Genomic DNA, 25,818 nt, shown 5'->3' on the forward strand with positions numbered 1-25,818 from the left:
TAACCTTTTTAATTCAAAGCAGGAGCAGGTCAAGTGCCCTGTGAACTACTGTAGCAGAGGGCTTCAACAAAATCCCCTGTTCCTCTCACTCACTGCAAGATGTCCATTAGCAAACTAAGCTCTTATTGTTTTCCTTGCCAATAATAATGATAGGAAATCATATCACCAAACTAAATCACCAGAAGGCATTTTGGATTTGATGATTATTGAAGTTACTCGAGGTATTCGCCGCTGTCAGATAAGAGGTCACTGACTTTTTTTTATGTGTTTTTAGTCTGGTCTAAAATAGACTCCTGAACACACAGGGCAGTCAGGCTACAGCCTTTGTCAGCCTTGCAGTTCTTTAAATTGAATAAAGTCTTTTGTAGCTCCAGAGGGAGCTGTGCAAAATGGACTCAAATTATGTTATTTGGGACAATTTATTAGATTTCCCGTATTTTTCTACATTGAAGACTACATGTTGAAAACTGGAGGTATGGAGTTATGAAGATGTGAGATTACTGAACCTTCCTGCTTGAGAGTAGTGTAGAGCACTGTAGGTTGACGTTTTGTAGCACCAGGTTCCTAATGTGTGTTGGTGTGTATCACTTTACCACAACTCCAGCAAAATTAAACCAAATTCATCTCTTCCATCAAGGTGAAAATGCATGAGGTAAATCTCTCTCTCCTCTCCCTGTTTTATATTCATAAGGAGAAGGGAACACCACAGTGGGAGATATTGTGTTATATCTATAGACACAGTACGGGTGTTTAAGTGAGCAGTCTAATCTATAATCTTCTTTCTAATGAGAGCTATTTTTCATCGGTGAGCTTCTTGCATAAATGTGTGTGTGTGAGGGGGAGGGGCGTATGTGTGCATGCTTATTCCTGCAGTATATGTGTGTGTTTTAATGGACAGGGAGCTTCACAGCCACTTAGGAACGAAATGGTGATGACAGTATGCTCTAGCGAGCAGCTGAGTACTCTGAAATGACACGGAGGGATTAGTAATGAGACCGCAGTATGGTTTGGAACCATTCACTCCAGTAGCATAACTTTCAAGTAACTATTCTAACATAATATGGTCATTTCTACTTTATTTGATTTTCACTGTAAGTGTAGCAGCATTAATAATCGGTCTGGATATTATCTGGACAAGATGTATGTAATGTTATAACAGCCAGAGAGGAATTATTTGTCGCATCTTGAGTCTGTTAAATAAAGTCAAACATGTTTAAAATATACAGTTTTATGCCTTTACTTGACCTTTACCTATATCTTTTTCTGTGGCATTAATAAAAAATGAAGCTAAATGTCATCTCTCCTTCATTACAAATAATAAAAAGAAAAAGAAAAAGAAGAATGGTGATATCATAGTTTTATGAACCATCAAAATACATGATGAGTTACCATTGGTGGTTTAGTTAATTTTCTCTGGAGTTGCTACATTAGTGCCTCTAGCTTTCTTAATGGACATGAAGATTTCATTTCCACTTACAAATGAAATGCCTCTGACATTCTGCCCCAGGACTCTATAAAGAACTGTGCAATGAAATTAGACTGCTATGACCATATGCTCGATCAAGCAACGGACTACTGCTGTGTGAGTGACACTGTGTGACTCTAACGAGGCACAGGGGAATAAGGAGTAATCCAAAACATGATCGACCTGTGAAGTTTCTTCACAAAGTTTAAGTGCTGAAAGTGTGAACATTGACCAGTTGACAGTCACACTATCTTCAGAAGATGAATGAGGTGGAAGGAGGTAAAAAAAAAAGATGCTGAGCTAAATCTCCAAAGATCCTGTGTGAAGATTTCTGTGAGTTTCTGCCATGTTGACCTCAGGAGACCAGACTTTAATACTCATCAATAGACACCGCAGCCAGAAAACCTGGGTTTAGGCTACTGTACCATGCTGATGCAGTGGTAGTTAACAGAAAGAGCTAATGAGGGAACGTACGTACATATTTTTAAGTGTTCTCACTTTCCTTTTGATCTAAAAAGTCAAGCATTGATCTATCTGTGACTTTGTAAGTCTCCAGGTGACTCTTCTAGTCAAAGATTTATTAACTAGTGAGCACTACTGTTTCAGTATGGGCTGGAATCACCAATAAAGATAGATTTTCCTTCAGAAATCATGTCAAACCTGAGCAAACCCTACATGAATACTGCTGTTTATGTTTAAATATTTCATTACAATTACATGCATGTTCAGGAACTCAGGAAATCTATTATTCTCACACTAGAGGCATCATCAAATGTCATGTTTTGTATCACATCCTCTCTTAGCAGATATTTATCTGAACTGTGACATGCACTCCCATAATGGAAACAGCAATTACCAGGGTGCTGGGAATTCTGTGCATCTTTTACGTTGCGTTTCCAGCCAATCTGGACTTGCACATAGCGAGGCTAATAAAGCATTGATGCATTGCAGCAGCCAGCCGGTGGGTTGAGCGAGTGAAGAGGCTCTCCAGCTGCAGTTGCTGTCATTATGGCAACGCTCCACACCTCGTCGCACCGCAGAGAACTTATTCCAACACAACAGGCGAAGAGCATCAGCATTATATCAACTGTGCCTACCACTGCAGAGAGAATAGAGTGTCAAGAGTCAGAGAAGAGGAGAAAATGGGGTGATAGACAGAGAGGAGAGGAGGGAGGGGGTTGTTGTTGATGATCCTGTGTTCACTGTCTTTTCATTCTCAGCCTCTCCCCTCCTCTCTCTGTCTCTCTTGAGCTCTGTAGTCCCTCATCTCCTCCAAAGGCTCAGGATTATGGGGAACTATGCTACGTAGCTACACTTAGCTCCCAGGGGAAAAGGTCAAGGGGAGACTAGACAAACAACAAAGTCTATCTTCTTTGCATATGACTCACTAGCCATTTATTTGCTCAGTGTCAATCTATTCACTTTGACCTACATGTATACTGCAACTGAGTTCATTTTCATTCTGAAATTTAGCTTTCCATTGCTCTTACTCACATATCAGAGGTCCTATCACACTCCTATCTCCCTCTTTCTTTCTTCTGTCTTTAGATGGATGATTAAACTCCAACTGTTTTTAACAGTAGCAATCCTATCGACCGCCTAAGGGCTAACTTGTGTTATGGTAGTGGTAGTTGCAGGAGTAGCACCATAGTCTTCACAGTAACGGAGGTATGAGTAGGAAGCATACAGTACATCAAACAGTGGTCTCCACCTGCTTCTTCTCTCCTTGCTTGCGGTCTCAGTCTGAATAATGCAGAGCTGAGGTGTATGGTAGTGGACTCCCCTGTGGAGCTGAGTCCAGGGTAGCAGCTGTCCCCATCAAGACTCTCCTCAGAGCTGTCACGGCCTGTCTGCTCCTCAGCTAATCACTTCCCACAAGCCTGCAGCATGGGACCGCCGCTAATGCCGTCACCGACTGGGCTGGGAGAAGCTCGTGGGATAAGCGTGATGTAGTTTCATATGGAGACACGTTTGTGTTTGTGCAAGTTTGTGTATTGTGTGAGTGTGAAGGGTTTGTTGAGTGCAGGTGTGTTTTGCTAGCAGCTCAATGGGTGTGTAAATGTCTCTGGTAGTGCAACATGGGTTACACATTAACACACAAGCACCATAACCATTACCATAAACCTGTTCTTCCCACCTGCCAAACACATTTGCCACAAAAGGAGTTACTCATCTGTAATAACAAGCTAATGGCACAATGTGTCACATACCGGCAAATACATATGGTCATATCAGAGCGGCCAATGGTAATGACACACACCTCACTTCAGTTGAGGCAAAAATAAAGCAGAGAGAAATACATACCAAGCTAAAAAAAAATACAATTTCCCCATCCGCTCAGCAAAAATATTTCCTTTCTTGCAACACAGAAGATGTTTTTCGACATTTCTGTTGCGATATGCTCTGTCAGGCCCTGCAGTGAATACTACGGAACCAACTGTCAACAGAGATGATTAATTATCAGTCACTCCAGCCATGCAGCAAATTGGTAAATACATTTGCCTTCTGGAGTTTCAGGGGCCATCCAGAATTTGAATGCCCACAAACAGAAAAGAGATTGACAGGTACAATCAGAGAAGTGTAGAATCCGGGGCAATAGATAACAAGCAAAATGAGGATTGAAAGATATAAGGGAGGTTCAGGCTTGTGGCAAGAAAAACATGAAGCTTGTAAGTGGAAGATGGTAAAGTTGTGTCAGTCAAGTTGTGGCACAGAAAATGAATAATTGAGACACTCTACCTAAAGAGTGGTGATACCTGAAGATTTTTATGTTGGGCAGATTTATTATTATATTGTGCATGTTTGTTCCTGGATGTGACTCTCTGTGGCTCAGTCTGCTGGCCTTCCAAACCAGCTACGGTAGCTTTCAGTCATCTTAGGAAGCTAATTGTCAAGGGTAATGCTAGCATCTAGTCAATAATTCTCAGCAAATCACTTGTCAAAAAGGCAGATACATGATGTGTGTACACAAACACGTGGACAGATGAATATCACACCCATATATGCATCATTTAATAACCTCCATTCTTCTGGGAAGGTGAAGGCTGTGGAACCTAAAACCCATCAGCAAGGTTTAGATAAATACAACAATAGCAACAATGTCGATGTATAAAGGGGTCACAAACATGAAGAGGCAGACCACACAGCTGAAGATGAAGGTAAATAAACAATCATGAAGATGGACAGGCACCCAGACTGAGATATGAACAAGAAGCGAGACAGGAGGCGTGGCAGTGCACTGAGGCATGTAAAGGCAACTGGTGCTGCCGTGCCGCTCCCTGCCCTCGCGGTCCACAGAGCAAAATGAAGCTGGGGAATGGAAGGCGGGGAACTGAGACAAGAGAGAAAAAGCTGGGTATGATTGACTTGAGCGAAATGAGCAGACATGAAAAGAAAAGGCAAGGAAGATGACGAACAGGGGGAGGGGGACAGGGGAATGATGAGTGTGCCGAAAAATGTGAGAGGCAGATAAACAAGGGAGGCTGTCAGTGACTACATTTAATCCACTGGGCGACTGCAGCATTTAACAAACTCCCCACTTGATTCTGTGCGTGTGTGTATGCATGAACACCTGTGTACAGTGTGTGTGTGTGTATGTGTGTGTGTGTGTGTGTGTGTGTGTGTGTGTGTGTGTGTGTGTGTCTGTACATGGCCTTCATGTGACTGTGTGTTGAGGTACAAGCCAGACAAACCTGTGAGTATGTACCTTCTATCACACTGAACAGTTGTCAACACAGCCAGGGAGCAGTTGTTGTTTGTTAGTGAGCATAAAGAGGTCTTCTGAACCAGCCCACAGACATACTGCAAGATATTGCATAAGCAGGAAGTGTATTTGTGTGTGTGTGTCTATATGAGACTGTGTGTGTGTATCATCTGCCCCCACCACCACTTGATTTGGCTTGTTAGCACTACTTCTGGGGGTTGTGAGAGCCAAGAGCCATTCAGTTATTGTAGCTGCTTCATGCAGGCCATTAATGCCGAGCTCATTTAGCCTGGACTCAGCCCAGATAATCGTTTTCGTGTGTGTGTTTCTTTTTATTTTTAACTCCTGTTTGCTTTGTGACCATGTGATCTGTTGACCCTTGTTAAGCTGGTAGTGTTTTTCCTAAGGCAGAGCTCAGAGGTTTTAACCAGAGGTCCTGGCCCCCTTGGAACAATAACGGCCAAACATCGGGAGGATTGGGCACAGGAATCATCAGTGGCTAAATACTTGGTTAGATGTTCTTCTTGAACTAAAGTCAGCGTCCCCCGTTTGATTCACGACTGTGTAAATTCTACAACACAGCATTGAAATGTAAAGGAAAGCTGCACCTATTCAGTCATGAAGATCATCTTGGCCAGGTCTTTGACAAAGACGTTGTCAACATTAGTAGAATTTCCTTGGTTACAAAAATGTTGAGTTAAAAAATAAAATAAAAAAATCAAAAAAACAACGTTCGATTTCAGTATTGTAAGTATATTGTAAAATTGTACACGTCACTGTGACTACGGGAGCAGTAATGTATGCTGTGTGTTGTGTACAGTATTAGTGAATATCATGATAGCTGCCTGACACATTGATCTCAGTACTGTTGGCAGCGTCTCCAGTTTTATTTGTGGCACCACTCAGCACATTGTGCAGTGTTTCTTACTGTAGTTATGTAACAAGACTTTAATTTAATGATATTTTAAGGTAGAAAATCTAAAGCATTAATTTCCACATGTGTATTAAATGGTTTCACTGTAGCTTTGTAGCTATTCATGGCCACAAAATCATGGTTTTTAGAATCAGACGCTGAAAAGAACTGTTTTTAGACATGTCATTGTCCTACAGCATACAGTGGGATAGTTCCAGACGCCCAAAATCTAGCTGTTCTTTAAGTAGTTAATGACATCTTCACTTTGTGGGCTTCATCCATTTACATCTAAATATGTTCTGTGGGTAATAACAACTTAGGCACATTCACTACATTGTCTCTTTGATGGCAGCTTCACTGTGTCACTTATAAAAGACTGTGACAAATTAAACACTATCAGATCGAAGATTATTTTGTTGCACCATAAAATCTTACAAGAGCCAGTATACAAGTCTTGATAATCTCTTTTCCTCTACTACTCCTGCCAGATTTTTACCAGATAGTCTGCCGCAAAGATAAAGAAATGGAAGGGAAGAAATGGGAAAAGCCAGAAGGAAACGCAAGAAGTTGAAAGGATGGGTTGGATGAAAGCAGAGGGGAGGTGGAGTAGAAAATTGCACTATGATGGGAAATTGCAAGCTCTGACGAATCAGTGCTCCGGTGATTGCTGTTTCTCAGATTGGAGTGAAAATATTAAAATGGGGTTAAATCTTGAAACATCAACCAGCCTGCAAGTGCGTGCTGAATGCTGCAATATGCTGTAATAGGTTTGAACGCACTGAAGTCAGAACATGAACTAGCCTGTCAGTTATGTGCCTGCTGCTAAGGTTTCCCTTCCGTGGAGAGATAACAACACCTTGGCTTAATCCCTATTACCAGGAGTGATGTTTAATTAGTTTTGTTCCACAGGGCTCAGACAAAACTTCACACGCTAACCAAGTGTGGATGGTTTACTCTGTTATCCAAGATGAAGCAGGCTGCACAAGTGAAACTCCTGCATGGTGTTTAGTTGTATTTGTTCTAGGGAGCAGCTCTGAGCACACTCTTCAGAGAGTCTTTGCCAGAAAGGCCCCAACCCCAGATGTTTGTAACACCTGCACCAGTAAAACAAGTGCGCCTACTAGTGGTGGTCTGCAATTTGTGTGCGTGCATTTGAACTATGTACGTGACACTTACGGTAGAAGACGTATTCTGTGTAGCTGGACCAGACTTTGTCCTCAGTGTGCTGGTTGACAAACGAGGCTGTGACTGATGAGTTGCAGGCCACCATTTGGAAACCACACTCCGACAGCATGTCAAAAGCCCTCTCCAGGTGCTTGAACTTAAGGTAAAACCGGGAGGTGTACCGATCCGGGGTCCTGTCCGGGTCCCGGCTCTCGTTCAGGGTCTCCCCAAAAACTTCTTTAGCCAGAGCCACCCGCCCGCATATCAGTATCCGAGGTACCCTCCTGAACTTGGCGTCGGTCTGACTCTCTCGGCCCATGGTGCACGACCCTCGGTACCCCACAGTGATGAAGCCGCTCTTTCTATCCGCGGGAACGAGGGAGGGCGGCGGGCACTGTCGGTGGTCGCTGCCCTGGGAACCATCCTCATAGTCGCTGTGGAAGTAGTCATCCGGGCTGTGCTTTATGTCCTCAGGGGTCAACAGCTTCACTAAGTCGGGCAGTTGGAAGTACTCCGCCTCTTTCTTGAGCCTCCCTTTCTCCGGGAAGTGGTCCGGGAGCACGACTTGCTTGTCTCGGAGGTAGTCCAACACATACCGGAATAAAAACCCGTCTCGGTCGATGAAATACCGGCCCTTGGGGTCTCTCGCCAAGTCATTAGATGCATCTTTTTTGGAGGAGAAAATCTTACCAAGCAATGAATTCGGGGTGCCCACCAAAGTTGAGTGACGCGTATAATAAACCTGCCCCCCTACGTTTAATTCAACCACATCTGGGAAACTGTTCTGAACCGACGCCTGCTCTTTGGGGTTAGTCCTACAGTTTCCACTCAGCGCCATCGTTTGCGTCCTGAACAGCTGCACACAGGCTGCACACCTATTTTATAGCAAGTTTAAAAAAAGGAAAAATATAATGGATCGGTGTCAGAAGTTACCTTTGCTGCGCCCTCGGTCAATCTGATCCACAAGGCCTCAAACTTCATCTCACAATGATGTAGAAAGGCATTTTTCATCGATCTATGCCCATTCTCACCTAGCAGTCTTTAGCAGTTGTCGAAAATGGGGTGAAGATGGCAGTCCGGGGCGCCCCTCTGTGTCTGCTAAATAAAAAAAGCCTGAGATGAGTGAGAAAAGAATCAGTGCTGCTACAGAGGAGAAACGTATCCGGGCGCATCAAGAGCGCGCATCAATGGCTGTAGGACTCCCATCGCTGCTGGAAAAAGAGCATTGCAGACGGAAACGTTGGAAGCTGAGAGAAGCCTATTGCACCAAATAAAACAGAAACTTGTCCGACTTGCCTTTTTGCTTCTGAGAGTATGATTCAACTAAAACAAATCCTTCTGCACACAAGCACAAATTTACGCAGCGGAATTTATCACACGAAAAAGTCCAACAACTTATTTCAGGCTTTAGTCCAAACAGAAGCAGCTGCTCATGTGCTGTTGTCACTTTTGTTCCCTCTTCTCTTGGAGAGCAGCGGATTTTCCGGGATGTGCAGACCGGCAGGAGGAGGCAGACTGTTTTTCAGTGGCGAGAAACTTCGCAGAGATTACACACGCAAACCTCGGGAGCCCTGTAGTGGTTCTCCCTGTAGTCTGTCACTACAAATATGTCGTTCCGGTCTGACTCGAACTACACCTCATTCCCTGAAAACATATCTCACGTGATGTCCTCGACAGGTGTTAATTGTCTGTTTCAGTGTTTGTTTTCCAGAGCAGCAGAAAGAACCGACCCGCTGCTGCTGGCTGCTCAGACCGGGAGCTGTCCGCGGTGCTGAAACGAGCATCTCTCACCCTCCCCCCTCTTTTCTCACCCTCCCTTCCTCACTCTCCTACCGCCTCCCCTTCCCTACATAGCTGGGTGGTGTCTTCACGGCTGCCCCCTTCCCCTCACACGCACACACACACACACACACACACACTGTGAGCTACTACCAAAGTCGAATGGGGCGATTCCAGGCTGCATTTACTGCTGTGTGTACAGGAGGGGAACAAAAGTGTCATGACTTGATCACACTTTCACATGGGAAACCACAACTGGTGGGTTTCCAGGTGAAGCGTGCAGACTCGGTGCTGTCAAAGGTTAAATGACTGTTTGATTTAATTTACATAAGTTTTAGCAGCTTCGACTGTCGTGGAATTGCTGCATCCATCTTTGTGCTGTTATTATAATAATATAAACACTCACAATGCTGCAATTTGTCCCCCAGCTTGAATCAATTAGCATGGCATTTAGTTGGAATACATAACGACGTATGGCTTTCATGGTGCAGTGTGTGTGTGTGTTATCCGTAACATTATTGTGTGTGTGTGTGTGACGTTTTCATTTTCGACCGCTTTCACAAATTAAAATATTTTATTGCCAGTTGTATCCTAGATCAGGATAAATGGCTGGAAGTGTCGCTGAGTTGTAACATTGTGGGAGATTTCTTGCACTAGAAATGAGCAACAGCGCCTCCACCTGCTTCTTTAGCGACATTCCCATGAGTTCCTCTTTCAGAACCGCCGGCTCCTCTTCACACAGAAAAGTAATAATTAGTGTGTGACAGCTGTTTGTTTAGCCAGTTTGTTCCTTCTATGCATTGTCATATGTATTCATCTTCCTGTGTTGGGGGTGCATTTTGAGCTGTTAAGGACATGAAGTCATTTTTTATTTGTTCCTGCTACTTCAACACCTGTCAGCCGCAGGACAAGACTTAAAAAGGACAAGATTTAAAGATTAAAGTATGCACAATGTAACGTAAACACATTAGCTGCAGGGAATATAAAATATGAAAGATCATCTGCATCACAGAAGGTCAGGTTATTTTCCTTTGGGTTTTTATTTGTCCAAATCTGCTTCAAGCCAAACTACATTTTCATCACTTTTACATCTACAGTGTTATAATTTCTGCCTCTGGCAATATTATATCACTGCTGTTGTCGTTACAATTTGGAATTACATCATATTCAGTTTGCAAGCATTGACTTTAATTTTGTAAAAATAACTTCAGTAATTTTAAATTTTTACTGGGACGTTAGGAAGCAAGATCTTGACGCCTGTGTAGACTCTTAGGCAGCCGTGCCTGCATGTAGCCTGAATTATGAATAACTCTTCCCTCTGTCCCACATTTGTACCATAAGACTTATTCTAACCAAATGTGTGTATGATGAAACCAAAGAAATTACAAAATGGGGGTCACTTTGAAATGCAAACACTCTTCCCAGAATCCAGTATTTAAAAAGTATGAACATGTTAGAAGAAAAGATAAGTTCTTGTTTTTGACACGGTTGTAGCTCAATATGATAACTACCAGCGCGTGCATTGCATCATAAAATTGTAAAAGAAGAAAAAGTATTTTGTTGTTGTGCATAATAACAAACACATTGGTGCACTGTGAAGAATACTACACAGAATATATTAGGTAGAAATAGTAATATAAAAGTGGGATGGTAGTTTTTCTGTGCAACCTCTGGCAATTCATAAAGAAGTTCTAAGATTCAGTCAGACAGAGCTGACGCTACAAGAGAAAAATGGGGCAAGCGAATGAATGATAGAAACAAATTGAATAAAAGACCGAGTAAGAGCAAGGAGGTATGCCTGGCTGGGACCTGAGCAGTCACCCAGAAGTAGGCCATGACTGTAGCTTCATCATAAATACATAGTCACTATGCAGCACCCTGCTGAGCTGCTATTTAAAGACCAGATGATTGACCACCTGTAAGGAGTTAAAGCTGTTTGTGCTAACATAATTCATTTCAACTCAGCCTTTTCTGTCCCCAAGTGAGCACTTGATTTAAAGACATAAAAGCCTGCAAAACACACACGGGAGCCGTCACAAAAGTGGATGACACAATCCTGCATCATTTCTATTCTGAGTGCACGTTTCAGAAATATTTCCACAAACACTGCAACACATCTTAGGTCATGACTGTTAAATTAAAAAGCCAGTAAAGACCGTAATTTTATATTTCCCAAGTATTCAGTGAGTCAAACAAAGATCGTTTCAAAGCTTGAAGGACAGGTTGTAACATTTGTTCTAGTTCTTAGTTTGTTTGATGCTTTATATCTTTAAAATTTACTTTTTTATTTTGTTTATGCAAAACATATGATGAAACAATAACTTAACAGGTACAATTAAATTTTCCCAAGATATATACAATATTAGATTAGATTAGATTTTGAATTTCTGATTGCAGAAGTCAATCCACTGTCTGAACTTCTTTGACACATATCAACTCACAGCACAGTCATTTTCTTTCTCTGCTGTGCAGACAAGACTATTAAAGGGAATTATCAGGCCGGTCACAGATGGTTGAAATAAACAGCACACTACTTCCACTTCCATCTCTCATTACAGCCACGCTGAATGATGCCAGGCCTTAGATGGGAAATCTGCAAGTACAGCAGGCATTCAATACATAAATTCAGTGGACTCAGAGAGGATGAGTATTTACCAAAATGAGTTTCTGTGCTAGCCGCAACTATCCTTCAAACGTGGACAATTATTATTTGTTATTTCAACTTGGCCGTCTATTTTTAACTTTCAGATGTTTCAACGAGCAACAACTGTGACTCTTAGACTTGGATTTTAAAAGAAACTAACTGGCCAAGGAGAGAAGAGGTGACTAAGGTAGTGTACGGAGTTTGTCAGGTGGAATAAGCGATTTTGTAAAGTGATTGTAGATGTCACGGAAAGGACATTGCTGATGGCATTATGCCTGCTTATTTTGAACTCATCAGTGCTGCCAATAATGAGCTATCAAGTATTGTGAGTCACTGCATGATTAGATGCTCTGAAGGCAAACTGGAAGGGGTGTGTGCAGGTTTGCATAAGAGCTTTGAGAGGGCAGCAGTTGGAGAGTTGATCTGTCTGCAGAAAGAGAGAGAATCAACTTAATGAGGACTGTGATGTTGGTAATGATCAGTTGTATTGTGACTAATCATCAATTATTTTAGACAGTTTGATTATTTATCCAAACACCCAGAGTTCTACATGTTTGAAGAAATATCGTCTGCTGATGCTCATTCCCCCTGAGATCATGAGATGTTAAGAGGCCGATGTCCTGGTTAAACTCCCACTGTCTTCCTGGGCAGATACACACCAACACCTCTGGCTACTAATGCAATGAGTCATCAAACTTAAACGAGTCTTCCAAGACTTTGCTTTGAGGTTTTTAGCTTATTATAGATGGCTGCTGATGAACTCGTCATTAAGAAATGTCCTGCCTCTGCAGTATTGATCTTCAAAGATAAACTCCATAAAATCCTTGTGGGAATCAGCAACAAGTCCCAATGCCCCAGATTTGCAATCAAAACAAGATATTTTTAGCTGATTCCAGAAAAATAGCGACTCACCACTTGCAGTCAGTTAAACTGAAGAAGTAGATGTAGTTGCTGCATTTATCATCACATCTCACATGATATGATCGATATTATGATCTATTATCACTTTCTTGTAGAAACTAATTTCTTCTGAGGGCTCAGAACACAGATCAAATGGCAGCAGAATGACAAATTGAGGACACATTTCTCCTGAATGCTAAGGTTTGATATTCTCTTGGTTATTGAGAAATAAAATTACAATATCTCTGGATTTCTGCCTGTCAAAAAAAATCAGTTCCTTCGTGCTTTGTGTCGTTTTGCAGCGCTGCTCCTCAATCCCTCATCATCCACTGTGAACAGGCCGAGGCAGCTTTCCCCACTAAACTAGGTCCACTGCTCTCCCTGGAGACAAGGCTATTTAACGGAAAGCCCACTAAACATTAAGGGCTTTGGCAGGCAAAGCAGAGCAGGGTGTTGAGGGGCAGACAAGTGACTCCTGGAGCCAGGACAAGTAGAAGCCTCCAAGATGCCACAGAGAGCTGGGAAGTCTCAGCTTGTCTTCTGGCCAGTAACACAGCAACAGAGCTGTCATCCCACTCACTAACACTGATTCTGCAGGTGTCATCAGTACTGGTGAAGGCATCAAGAAAGCGGGTGCATCACTGAAGCCAAGTTTGAACAGAACAGGGAAAAGGAAGCCAGTGCTATTTTGGATGCTGCAGGAGTTATTCTCATGTTTATATGTTACCTCTAATTGTGAAGCTGGCAACAGGAAAGATGCTGAATGAAGCTCAGGCCATTTGTTATCATGTTTTTGTTTGTGCGTTCAAACCAAATTGTATCTCAGATGTAACTATCCCACTTCCAAGTTTGTCTTCATGATTCTCTTCATACTGTCTAATAAATGTTTTAGTGTAGTTTAAACTCCTGTAGCATAATCAGAATTCATTATCATGGTCAGTGTGTCACTGAGACGTTTATTTATATTGCTAGCTTTGCTTGATTTAGCCAGAAGCATACTTGGGTTTTTTTCTGTACTACTGCAAGTGGCCAAGTTCCACATGTTGAAAGAGACTCTTTGTGATAGTGCTGCACCGTCGTTTCGAGACCCTTTGTTTGTTTTGCATTTGCATTTAGTTGTTTTGGACCCTTGTGCTTGTTTTACATTTGAATATCACTGCTTTGTATCTATGTTTAATTGTTTTATAACTATAAATATAAAATATCTATTTGAGGTAGTTCTGGCTGTTTCATTTATTTTAGGATAAATGGTAAATGTCCTGCATTTATGTAGCACTTTTCTACCTTACTCCAGCTCAAAGTGCTTTTACACTGCGTCTCATTCACCCATTTGCACACACAAGTACACACGCGTGTATTTTAGTTGTAATGTGTCTCACTGTGCTTGTTCTGCATGTCCTTCTTCTTGATTATAGCCCCTAAAATAGAGGGTCTATGAATAAACTTGTCTGTATTTGTTCCACATGGTTCATCCAACCCTAAAATGAAAGCTGAGAATCTGTGAATTGTTTCTCAGACTCAAATGATGAATTGTGTCCAGATATACACATACTGTACTGTATGAGTCTACACATATGTGTTTTTATTTTTCGTGCAAATTTCCAGGCCTGGGTTAAAAAGTTGACAGGCACTGTTTACAACTTAGAAACAATCAGGAATGTGATTCATTGTAATGGCAGATGGATTGGGGTGTGACATTTATTAGTTTTACTGACAAGGATTTAAAATATCAATTATCACTCAAATATTACAATAACCCTAAGTGCATAATGATGTTGTTGTGTTGTTCAAAGTAAACAGATAATTGTTAGTTTAAGAATTAAAACAGAACCGATTCACCAGCATTAATCAATGTTTTATTCCCACATCAGATCAAAGTGTAATGTTGTTGAAAGTTAAAACCAGGAGGTTTTGTTTGCATCTTACTGTAGCTGGCGTTTTATTCAATTTGCACCCTGTGAGACTCAGGAAGCAGTTGGCCAGGATCAAGTTGTGGGTGTAGTGAAAGGATGGGAGGGGGCGGAGGATCTGACAGTTCCACAGTGAAGGAAGAAATCTCTGTTCGTTTGTTAAGAAGAAAACATCCACTGAGTCAGACTGTGTGTAAATGTATTCTGACTCATCTCTCTGTCTTGTTTGCATTAGACACAGATGAGCTGTAATGAGCATGTATGGAGTAAATCATTCAGTCTGATCCATGTCAAACCTTATATGCTGCACATTAAGCTCCAGTCAAATGTTTAAACAGACATCTGCAGTTTGTCTTTGTTCTGATTCTTTTAACACCACTTTTTTTTGCTGCCTTTTTCTTTATTCAGGCAACTGGAAGCAACAACAACAACCTGCCTTCAGCTTTAACACATAAAACGTCCTGGCACAGCAGAAACTGCAATTACAACAGGTGTACTGATCACTTCTCATTGGCAACATTGACGTTTTTAAGAAGAATAAGTCCTAAAGGCTAAAGGCTGAGATAAGCAAGATAAGATTGGATTTTTGCCAAGAAGAGAGTCGTCCCATATCCGTACCATTGTCTCCAGCTCTGAGGCAACTCCTTGGCAGCGCACAGCACAGTCAAGCCTAAAGGGATCTTGACCCTGTTGATTTGGCAAACCATGCAGATGAGATGTTGCTAAGCACCCAGTCTCTGTCTGCCAGTGTAAAGGCCATGTGGGAACGCTGGGGAGGGGCAGATAGCTGTGCTAGTTTAGTGCCATAGTCAGCGCTCCTGCAGTGTGTGTTTCGTGTCTCTCTCGCCTCTCTCTCTCTCTCTCTCTCTTCAGTATTATCCAGGCATTACTTTAGGGCTCTTGGGATTAAAGGTTGGTTTCCACATGTCCTCAATGTGTGAAAAATCTCTTGATGGGTCTGAGTCTCCCAAAGTCCTTTGAACTGTAAAAATCCCTTTAAAGGGGTAGTATCCTATTTTCCTGTTTAACTAACACCATCAGCGAAAGCTCTAAATGTTTCAGAGGATGTTCAGTATGTGATTCATGCTGCATGAATTTATTAATCGTTGTACCATCTATTTATTTACCAAATGTATATTCACCACGTTCCACACAATTCTCCTCTCTGCTCCAGCACTGAGATACAGAGATGCAGTGTAAAGTAAAATGAATGAACTGGATGAAGCTCCCTGCACATGCAGTGAAAATGAATAATTTCTGTCAGTGTGAGAAAGTGAAAGTGACAGATCGTGAGTAGGAGATGTATAATTGAATGTGTGGTGGGTCTCTGTTCACTCCTGTCATCGTTTCTTTCATCGGGAAAGCAGAATGTCTAGTGGGGAGTCACCCCAAACAAAGAACACGAGTTAACAGTACATATAAATCTTGAATGTTTGCAGCTTTATATTCAGCTATAAATACTGTCTGTATTCTGTCTGTGAGGACTGTAAATAACCATCTAAATCAACTATAAAGTTCAGGTTCAGTCAGGAGTCCATGCTTATGCCTGGACTCATCTTTTTGTGCTGATGTTTAACATGCTTACGACTGCGCATTCAATGAAAGAGAAACTGTATACGACTGTCATTTTTCCTCAGCTGCAATATCCACAGGAGCAAAGCACAGCTAAGATCATACCTGTTCTCGGAGGAGTGTCAAAAAGCATTCTGGGAAAAACACGATGAAGCAGAAAACTGAGGAGACGGGTTGAGGGAATAGGTTTACAACAAAAACAAAAGAAATTGCCACACTTCATCATAGCTGCTGGAAGTTCTGAAATGCATTAAACATCGAAAACTGATGATATGAAACCGTGTGAGATTCCGTGAGGGAGGATTTTCTGGCACCGAGTGGCCAGACGATGATTGGATAATGTAAGTTGGCAATTCCAATGGAGTCCCAAAAGAAATCTCTGCCTCTTAGTTCTTGGACCCACTTTTACCTCTACCATCAAATCTGTTGGATGGGAAAATGGACACTGAGGGAGCAGAGCGAAACATTTCAGGAGGCTGTTACAATTAGACTGATGTTATTGGCCTATTACTAACCTTAAATGATATTGAGTGTGTCCTATATTTTTATTAATATTTTTTATTGGCACAAAATATTGCTCATTAACAAATCTCCAGCCAGACACAATGATCTTTGCATCAACCCTCACGTCAATTTATCCATGCATTATCAGTGTAAAGTGCTTTCACTGTAAGATGTTGATTCTGTATCGGCAGAAACCAACATGATGCTGTCCATGTTGAAAATGAACTTACCTTTATTAATATATTGTTAAAAAAACTAATAATAGAAGTGTATACATGTCCATAAAAACACATCTTACACTGAATTGAGTTAGTCTATGGTCAAATCCCACAACAAAAGTTAAGAGAACTTGGAAATTAAACTTGGCAGCATGGCTCTAGGAAGGAGAACCAAGGCCATGCAACTGTTTATAATATGAGATTTATTTTAGAAGCCTCTAAATCTGTTTTGACAGGTAGAACACTCGTGGGTCGACTGGTGCTGTCCCTGATCGCAGCCAGAGGCAGATAGGACAAGGATGGCAATACTCCACAGCACACTCCGCCAGGAAGCATCGGTCTTCTATCAGGGCTTACCATTTCAGAACCAAAGGTTTAAACAGATTGACACCCAGTTAATTGTGCATGTGTTCATTTAGGTTAAAATGTAGAAGAATAAATTAGGCATAGATATCTCAGAGGAGCACATTTGATGCATTTAATTGTCTATTTGTGTGATGATATGATGTCACATTTGAGTAGTGCCTCTATTCCAGCATGGATTCCTCAACATAATTTAATCACTCAAATAAAAAACAACATGTTCTTTTTGAAGAAGAAAGTTTGCTTTTACATAACAGCCCTTGCACCACAGTGTGATATTCTTGTACTGTTTAAATGTTGTTATATTACCGGCGTTATCAGTGTATTCAAATAAGATGTATTTTCATGTTGATTATCATTTTGTCAGGAGCTGTTTAGTCTCAAGTGGGTGAAAATCCTGTTTTGGAACAAACAAACTTGACTAACTCTTCAGATGCTGATTGTTATTTTTGTGCTCACTCACAGAGCAAAGAAAGCTGCTCCAGAGAAAGGGCCACGCAAGTACCAGATGCCTACTAATTCACGATCTGTGCAGCAGTCCTATCAATAGCGTGCCAGGATATTGAATCAGATGAATTAAGGGAATTTAATCTTGTAAGTGTTCTGAGGAAATATGTGCTTCCATGTCTGCTAAAAACAGAGCTATTTCTGTGTCACATGCTCATTACATCATGTGCAAAAGGAGCAAAATTATCTCCTGTACCTACAAAATGTCTTGTTCAGAAGAACATACAATAAGATAGCTTGACTCCTACTCTTTGATCCTGGAGAGGCAGGGAGAGAAATCTTAATTGAAGGTACAGTAGGTGGTTTGGGATGAGAGGTTGCTGCTGTAGAGGAAATTCTCATTCATTTTAATCCACTCATCCACCCAGGCAGTGACAGCAGGATTACAGCAGAGACTTTAAAGAAGAAGCCAATTATGACAGCATGTGGAAATACACTGCCCTTAATTCAATTACCCTTTCTGGCACTTTTCAATTTTCTTTCATTAAGTGAATTAAAGAAGAGAGGCAAGTTTAGAAATGACTGAAAGTCAAAAGAAAGATGAGAGGCAATGGAGTGGAGGTGACTCATTTCTGCTTATGATTAGTCAGGGGTGTTTGCTGGAAGAATTCATGTTTCTTGCATCAAATTCATTTTGTTCATCACGAGGCAGAGAAATGATCCATGTCGGGCCTGCACAGCAGTGAGGTTTGTTAATCATATTCTTTTGTTGTTATTGTTTTCTCATCCTTCCCAATTTCATGTGATGTTGCACTCGCTTGTCAATCAGCATAAAAGGACACCTTTAATGGAAACGTCTGAGAGCTATCTAGGACCGGCGGTGGTTCAAAATGTGATGGTTTGCCACAAACTTTATCTTAACCTCACCTTAACGTATGCTACCTCATTGAGGTAACTTCTTTGTGCAGCTTTGCCCTACAGGTTTATTTGTGTATTTTTGTGCGAGACCTGTAACTCAATCAGTGTTTCTCTGTCAAAGATGGAAGAGGCTCAAGATGTCTCTCCTGAATAATGAGAACGTTTCCCTTTATGCTATTTTTCCCACTATATTATTTTTCCTATTTCTCCTTCTCTAACTCCAGGCTAAGAGCCACGTTTATGTAATTTAGTTCCGTTTCACCCTGCACCAGTTAATTTATGGTTAAAATTCAGACATTGTTATGAATGCCAGAGGTGCTTTTGTTTCAGCACAGAGGCAGATATAATCCAGTTTTAATAAGCCCTGGGTAAGAGGACAAGGTGGTAGTTGTTACAGATGTCAAATTGGTTATTATGAATTTCCCGGTTTTGCATTGCAATAATAAAAAGTTGCTATTTCTTATGCATTCTCCTGACCTTTTAAAAATTCAAACATGAAATGAAAAAACATTGTACTGTAGATTGGGAGCAACAATTATGTTTTTATTATTGTTTCTCATATGTAATCTGTCACTCATTACTGGTCACATCCACATCTGTGATGCTCTCTCTGTTGGTCATTTCCTACTGTACATATTTCCTCTCAGCATAGGTCATCTGCCTATTAATTATTTCATGTTGTTTGTCATCATCAAAGAAGATGGATCTTCCTGCAGTCGTTGGTAGCTGTGCAGTTCTGCTGCACAGGGGGAATGATTGATCTGATCCTCTGTTCCCTGATGAAAGAGACTACATTGCTTGGAGCTCAATTGTCCTGTTAAATCATCTTCTAAATCAAGTCTGTTTGTTCAGCCTACATCCTGAATCAGAATCTAGTAGGGTCTCATACCTATCCCTGGTGGGCAAAGCTATAGATTCTGAAACATACCCCAACTCTTTGAGTTCATCAGGTCTTTTTTAATATTAATTTGTCTGTTTTTATTGTTTCCAAATTAATAATGCTTATAGGAAGAATTGCATATTTTTTATAAGGACCTATAATGCTTTTTATACACATAGAGCATGACCTTTCAATAATTACCTGGTACTTTGATTCCATTTTGTCACATCATGATAAAATCACTTAATGGACTATCCCTGTGACATTTGCTCAGCATTCTTGCTCTTGTAAAATGCTGATGTCCTTTTTTTCATGAGGGCAATCCATAACATTAACAAAGTGCAATCACTTCACGGCTTCTGACCTTTAAAATCAAATCATTTCTGCTGCCATAATATCTCCCACTCTGTGTAAAACCAGCATTTCAGAATAGTTCAAGAGGACTGTTTAATTTAGAGTCAGCCTATAACATTCAGCCTAGCATTTGTTTCAATCGGGTAACTGTACTGTGAAAGATGTAAATCAAATGTTTACTGTTTTAAAACACTCATGCAGTAGCAAAGCTTTTCAGTACATCTCATTGGTGATTATAATATTACGCCACCATTTGTCTGTAGGGGGCGCTATATGTTTTGCAAACGGAAATGTGTGTGTCCCTCACGGCTTCCCGTTGGCTACATTTCAACCCGGAACCTTTCAACTTGCTGCTGACACGTAGCAACCGCAACCAAGTTGGCAGAGCTCTGGGCATATTTATCACAGGTATGAGCTTCTATTTATGATCAATTTGTACGTTAAAAGTGTTTATTATGTAAGAAAGAAAGGTTAGACCAGCGCTACATATGGACGCCAGGTCTCTTACAGTTATTACCCGTTAGCTAGCTAACGTTAACCTAAGCAACAAGCTGCAGATTTAACGGTACGTTAGCCACCCAAAGGTTAGCTAGCAGTGTTGTTTATGTGGCAAAGCTTGTTTTCTTTTCTTGAGTTTACAATTACTGTGTCATGTGGTAGTTGAGATATTTAAAAATAATAGGATAACATGCAGTGTTATCTTAGCCTTCTGTGTGAAGCAGTCTGCGTTAGCTACTTTAACTAGCTTAGTTAACTGTAAGGCTAACATCGTGTGGAGTTTACGTTAATGTAAACGTTGTTTTTGGCACCTGAACCAAAGATTATTATATGATTTCATTTGTTAACGTTAACAGTCGATAGACGTGTTAGAAGACGTTAGGCTACATATTTTGGCTTCAGGCTAAAGCTAGCGGTACTTAACCATCATTAAAAAGCACAACCATGACTCTTAATGTTAGTGAAGCAAGTGTGGACGTGCAGTCGCAAAGGTTTTCGCATCTCTTGGCAAAATACTAATTTGGTTGATTTTTAAAGTTTGTCTTCGTTCAGCATCAATGCAATGTTGTTGTTGTTTTTTCTTTCCACGTACAAAGCATAAAGCAGTGGATGTGGCATCTGCCAAAGTTGGGACAACCCAGTTACTCAGACTTTTGCACAGTTTCTATTTTGTTTTTGATTGTTGGCTTTTAGATGCAACACTTGTATTAACCCTAACCCTTACTTTCACCAAAAACCAACAACATGGACAACTGGATATCAGTTAAGTAATAATGTGATCTATGTCATCTGTTGATTGTTTTTATTTTTCTGTGTTCCTACCAGATTGAAAGATGTCAGGGTTTGACAATTTCAACACAGATTTTTACCAGTCCAGCTACAGTGTTGATGACCAAAACCAGGCTGGCTATGGCTACAGCAACACTGAAAATCCCTACAACAAGTAAGTGTAGAAAGCTGCTGATTCTCTTTTTGTTAGCTGAAGATAACCACTTTTTGAAACATCATCATTAAGACAGTTGCTGTTATTAATAGATATGTGCATTCTTTCAGTGAAAAAAACCTTTTCAATATTCTTGTGTTTCCCAGGCAATATGGTCAATATGACTACTCCCAGCCCGTGGGCTATGCCTCCCCAGGAATGATGCAGCCCCAGCAGCCATACACAGGACAAATCTTCCAGCCCACACAAACCTACACACCATCCCCATCACAATCCATGTATAGTAGCAGTTTTGATGATGAGCCACCGTTGCTCGAAGGTAGGTAAACCACCTTCTTTAGCTTGTTTTACTTCTGTCACAGCTTCTCCTTAAAGAGTTTAGAAATGTTGAAAGGAAATCAACTTGAATAACACCATTAACATACTCATACATAATGGCAACTGTGCTAAAATTCTTCTTTATTCTGTCAGTTAATTGCTATTGCTGTTTTTGTAATAATAAAAAAAAAAAGACCATTTTACTTTTTTTTTCTTTTAAAATTAACTTTCAAAGATGTTATTATCACACACAGATGTATTTATGTGTATGTGAATAAAAAAAACTGGTTTTAATGTATGTTATTGAACATACATTTTTACAGCTTTGCTGTCCCTGAACCAGAACCTGTATTTAATACTGCCTCTTCTTTATAATTGGCCTTTTCCATAGAAGAAGCAAACTGACAGCTAATCAGCATGAGAGACTCAGCTTCTTGATTACTTTTAAATAGATCCTTTTCGTGTTTGATCCAGCTTATACTGCTTTGACCTAGAGATGAATTTTCTTTTTGCTCTTCCTGTGCTTATGTGTAAATTTCTGGTGCTACACAACTACAGATAGGTCCCAAATTAAAGGAAAAAAACAAACACTTGATCCCTACAGTAAGAAGATCTGGTGACATGGCATATTTGCTGTCATGGTTTGGATTCACTTGTCCTCTTAGAGAGAAGGATCACTGGAAATCAGTACAAAGTCATTCTAAGTGACCAACCTGTTGCGAATTATCTCTTCCAGGATGACAGTGTCCCCATTCATGGTGCACGGGGGATCACTGAATGGTTTGATGTATGAAAATGTTGCATCACATACTATGACCTTCACATTCTCCAGACCAAACCAGTTGCAATCCTATGACAGATTTTGGACCAACACATTAGATAGCGCTCTTCACTACCATCATCAGAAGAATGGTGATCTTTCCTTTCCGGTAAATTTCCAGAGACATAGAATCAATGCCAGGGTGCACTAAAGCTGTTCTTCATTTAATCCAAAAAGTGGCACTAGGAAGTAACCGTCTGTACCAGCAGGTGGCAGTAGTCTTCGTCATTCTCAAAGGGAAAGCAGAAAAAGTAGGACTGCATGTAGACAAACAGCTGGATAGTGTTGTGGTAAGATCACTGGTTTGAATCCCGGCTGTGGCCTACCTCCATCACCTCCAGGGGTCCTTAGGCTAGACCTTCTTACACTTACCCTGCCTACCCTTGTACCCTTGTCTCACTTGTAAGTCGCTTTGGATAAATCCCAAATGACTAAATGTAAATGTAGACAAGCACTTGGCAGCGCTATTTCTAGTCTACTCTCATTCACCATAGACCGTTAGAGCTGCTTCTATTCAAGGATATGTCTGGTAAGTAGTTGTAAATACCACTGGGGTCAGTTTCCCTTCCCGTGCAGTGATTTACTAAGTTGAACAACCAGTCAGAGTGGTCCACTTCATCATTGGATCCAGAGATTCAACACGCTGAGTCAACCTAAAAGCCAATTAAGGGGTCCCACTAGTGCCAGCAGTAACACAACACTAAAATTTTGAGTAGTGAGAGTTTTACGACCTTTACTTTGTGCACTTGTGGTGATTTTCCTTATGAATTTGACAGCAGCCTGTATTTCCTTTGGAGTGTCTATGATCATAGTTATATATATAACTGATGTAGGTTTTTTTTTTTCTTTTCCATGTCTTCTCTTAGAATTAGGAATCAATTTTGACCACATCTGGCAAAAGACTCTGACTGTGCTCCATCCACTAAAAGCAGCAGACGGCAGCATCATGAATGAGACAGACCTGGCTGGCCCCATGGTTTTCTGTTTAGCCTTTGGAGCAACACTCCTCCTGGTATTTCATAATTTGTTTTTATTTGTTAAAAGGTTGAATTGTTAGAAAACAAAACTTTAACATCCTCCTACAACTTTTGGGTCAGCATACATCTATCTGCACTGCTATCATCATGTGTCTGTTATTTCCATTCACAGTCAGGTAAGATCCAGTTTGGCTATGTATACGGTATCAGTGCAATTGGCTGCCTTGGCATGTACTGCCTACTCAACCTGATGAGTATGACGGGCGTCTCTTTCGGCTGTGTGGCCAGCGTGCTCGGATACTGCCTCCTCCCAATGATCCTCCTCTCCAGCTTTGGAGTACTCTTCTCTTTACAGTGGGTACACAAAACAGTTATGATGATATAACCTAGACATCCTACCTACACCTACATCATAGACTGTCTTTGTACATAGTCCAAACTTTCATTTGCCGTCTAGTAGTACCTTCCAGTTACAGCGTTATTATATGAGAATAGTGCAACTTCTGTATGTCAGTGTTACTAGAGCTTATTAGAAGTGCTGCTTTCTGACAGGTAATTGCTGAAATAATTGAAGCTTACTTTCTGCTTCCTTCTCATCCTTTTTAGGGGCATGATGGGAATCATACTAACAGCAGCAATCATTGGCTGGTGCAGCTTCTCCGCCTCTAAGATCTTCATCTCTGCGTTGGCCATGGACGGACAGCAGCTGTTGGTTGCTTACCCCTGCGCTCTCCTATACGGGGTGTTTGCACTCATCTCTGTCTTCTAAACGTGATTAAAAGTTTAAAATTACTTCTTCGCAGTTTCTGTAATTGCAGTCTAATTACCGTCAGTGTAATTATTGGCTAATTATACTGTTATTACAGAAAAGGGAGCTGCTGTAAAAAATGGCACCATGGTTTTTGTTTTTTTCTTCTTTTTATAAGCCTTCACCTCTCACTACATTCTGACTTGGATATCTGCAGGCTGGACGTGATCGTCTCACTCATGTCTACTCTCCTTCATGGTCCCTTCATGCATTCTGAGAGACAGGACTGTTGAACAACCCTAGTGTGGACAACTCTGAGCCTTAAATGGCTTTGCACAGTCATATGATTTTAAGAACACGAAGGGGAAGAAGTGAAAACCAGAGGAGAGAAGTTAACTTAGACAAAGGAAGGAAAATGTTCTCAGCAAATCCTGCAGCTTAATTTGGAGCCAGTGGAAACGCCACATATCATGATTTATGCAGAAGCTGTTGTAAGCCATGTCTGGCAAACATGCATAGAGTCTACAACTGCAAGACCAAGGGAAACGCTTTCCATTCTGCACAGACAACACCTTCTGCTTCTCCAGGACTGAAGTGGTCTCAGCAGTGATCTGATATTTGATGTCAAATCAGCAGCTCTGTCTTCTCGTGTATTGTTTTATCGAGATTTATTTGAGTTTTGATGCCTTTCAAGAATGGAAAAATACAGATTGCACAAAAACAATTTCCAAAACCAAACAGTTGATTAGTTATTGAGAGTGTCACAGATACTGTATGTGTCTAGATAAAGACTTCTCTATAGGTTGTTGCTATAGCTACCATCCCCTGCATTTCTTACATCATTATTTTAGAGTCGACTCACTTTGTATGCTTTGATGTGTCATCTCCTGTTCATGTCTTCTCATACACATTAAAGACGTCTTTAAAGGTTATCTGCCTTGTGATATTAAAAGGTGCATTGTCGTTTCAGACAGGTGTTTGTTGTAGAACCTCTATTAAAGACTGAGACGGGGATTTTCTGTGGCCTGTGGACTTCTATGGTGTTTCCTGTGGCAGAAGAAAGGCCACAGTGCCCTCAAAGAAGGTGAAGTGTTATACATAAACGTGGACATTTTATGACATGTCGTTAGATCAAAGGAAATTACCTGCATGCTTTTGACCACATGGTTGCCATTTTATTAGCTCTTAGCTCTGGACGACCTTTAAGGTTTAGAAATGGGTGTATATGTACAGAACGTGTGCAGACGTTGACTGGACTTCCAGAGAATATGTTGATTATTGGGATTGGCATAGTTTCTCCACTTTCAGTTGACCAATCCACTGCTACCATCTTTCTTTTTTTAAGCTTTATTCTCATTAATTAGGGAGTAATTATTGAGATGTGCACCATTTTCTCAGTGAAACCATATTCTATACCCCCAGGCACATAACACAGGAGCTAAACTTAAATGCACTCCTCAAATGATTGATAACCCAATTATAAGGAATGAATAATTCAAAAATTATAATTAAATGCTTTTTTCTAAACTCAACATTAAGGACACACTTTGCATTTCAACCAAACATAGCTTTGACAGTCTGCTCTACCATGGCACAGTATTCATATACACATCTGTATACACAGTATGATCAGTTTTGTGTATATGGATTTCCAAGGACAGTAACATCAACCTGTTCTTTAGTGTCAGATTGTTTTTATGGTTGAATGTTTCCACTGTCACACTTTCAGAGGGATGTATTTAGCTTCTGACTAAATAAAACATTGCTTGTATTTAATGAA

The 25,818-nt window shown here is 40.8% G+C and overlaps 2 protein-coding genes across 3 annotated transcripts in view; one reads left to right on the plus strand and one right to left on the minus strand.

Annotated features, from left to right (window-relative positions):
* Window positions 1-8,541, minus strand: part of kctd16b (potassium channel tetramerization domain containing 16b) — a 62,230-nt gene extending 53,689 nt beyond the window's left edge. The window contains exon 1 of the mRNA XM_026372455.1: window positions 7,258-8,541. Coding sequence (XP_026228240.1) covers window positions 7,258-8,083 — 826 coding nt within the window. The 5' untranslated portion in view covers window positions 8,084-8,541. The remainder of the gene's footprint in view (window positions 1-7,257) is intronic.
* Window positions 8,542-20,058: 11,517 nt separating this feature from the next.
* Window positions 20,059-25,818, plus strand: yipf5 (Yip1 domain family, member 5). Of its 2 annotated transcripts, XM_026372983.1 has the most exons (7): window positions 20,059-20,142; window positions 21,058-21,175; window positions 21,322-21,494; window positions 23,180-23,325; window positions 23,463-23,644; window positions 23,897-24,061; window positions 24,256-25,818. In XM_026372983.1, exons 2-6 carry the CDS (start codon window positions 21,066-21,068, stop codon window positions 24,057-24,059), a joined length of 774 nt encoding a protein of 257 aa, XP_026228768.1. In that variant the 5' UTR covers window positions 20,059-20,142; window positions 21,058-21,065; the 3' UTR covers window positions 24,060-24,061; window positions 24,256-25,818. The 2 variants fall into 2 exon arrangements, with proteins under 2 accessions (XP_026228768.1, XP_026228767.1); XM_026372982.1 differs by having other exon boundaries at window positions 23,897-25,818.

This window comes from Anabas testudineus, chromosome 14 (genome assembly GCF_900324465.2).
Source record: "Anabas testudineus chromosome 14, fAnaTes1.2, whole genome shotgun sequence".
Lineage (NCBI taxonomy): Eukaryota > Metazoa > Chordata > Actinopteri > Anabantiformes > Anabantidae > Anabas > Anabas testudineus.

Bases quoted from the DNA above. Each gene is read 5' to 3' on its own strand.
- yipf5 (XM_026372982.1), top strand. From the start codon at position 21,066: ATGTCAGGGTTTGACAATTTCAACACAGATTTTTACCAGTCCAGCTAC. The intron at 21,495-23,179 runs GTAGGTAAACCA...GTCTTCTCTTAG, and splicing joins TGAGCCACCGTTGCTCGAAG to AATTAGGAATCAATTTTGAC. The intron at 23,645-23,896 runs GTGGGTACACAA...CATCCTTTTTAG, and splicing joins GGAGTACTCTTCTCTTTACA to GGGCATGATGGGAATCATAC.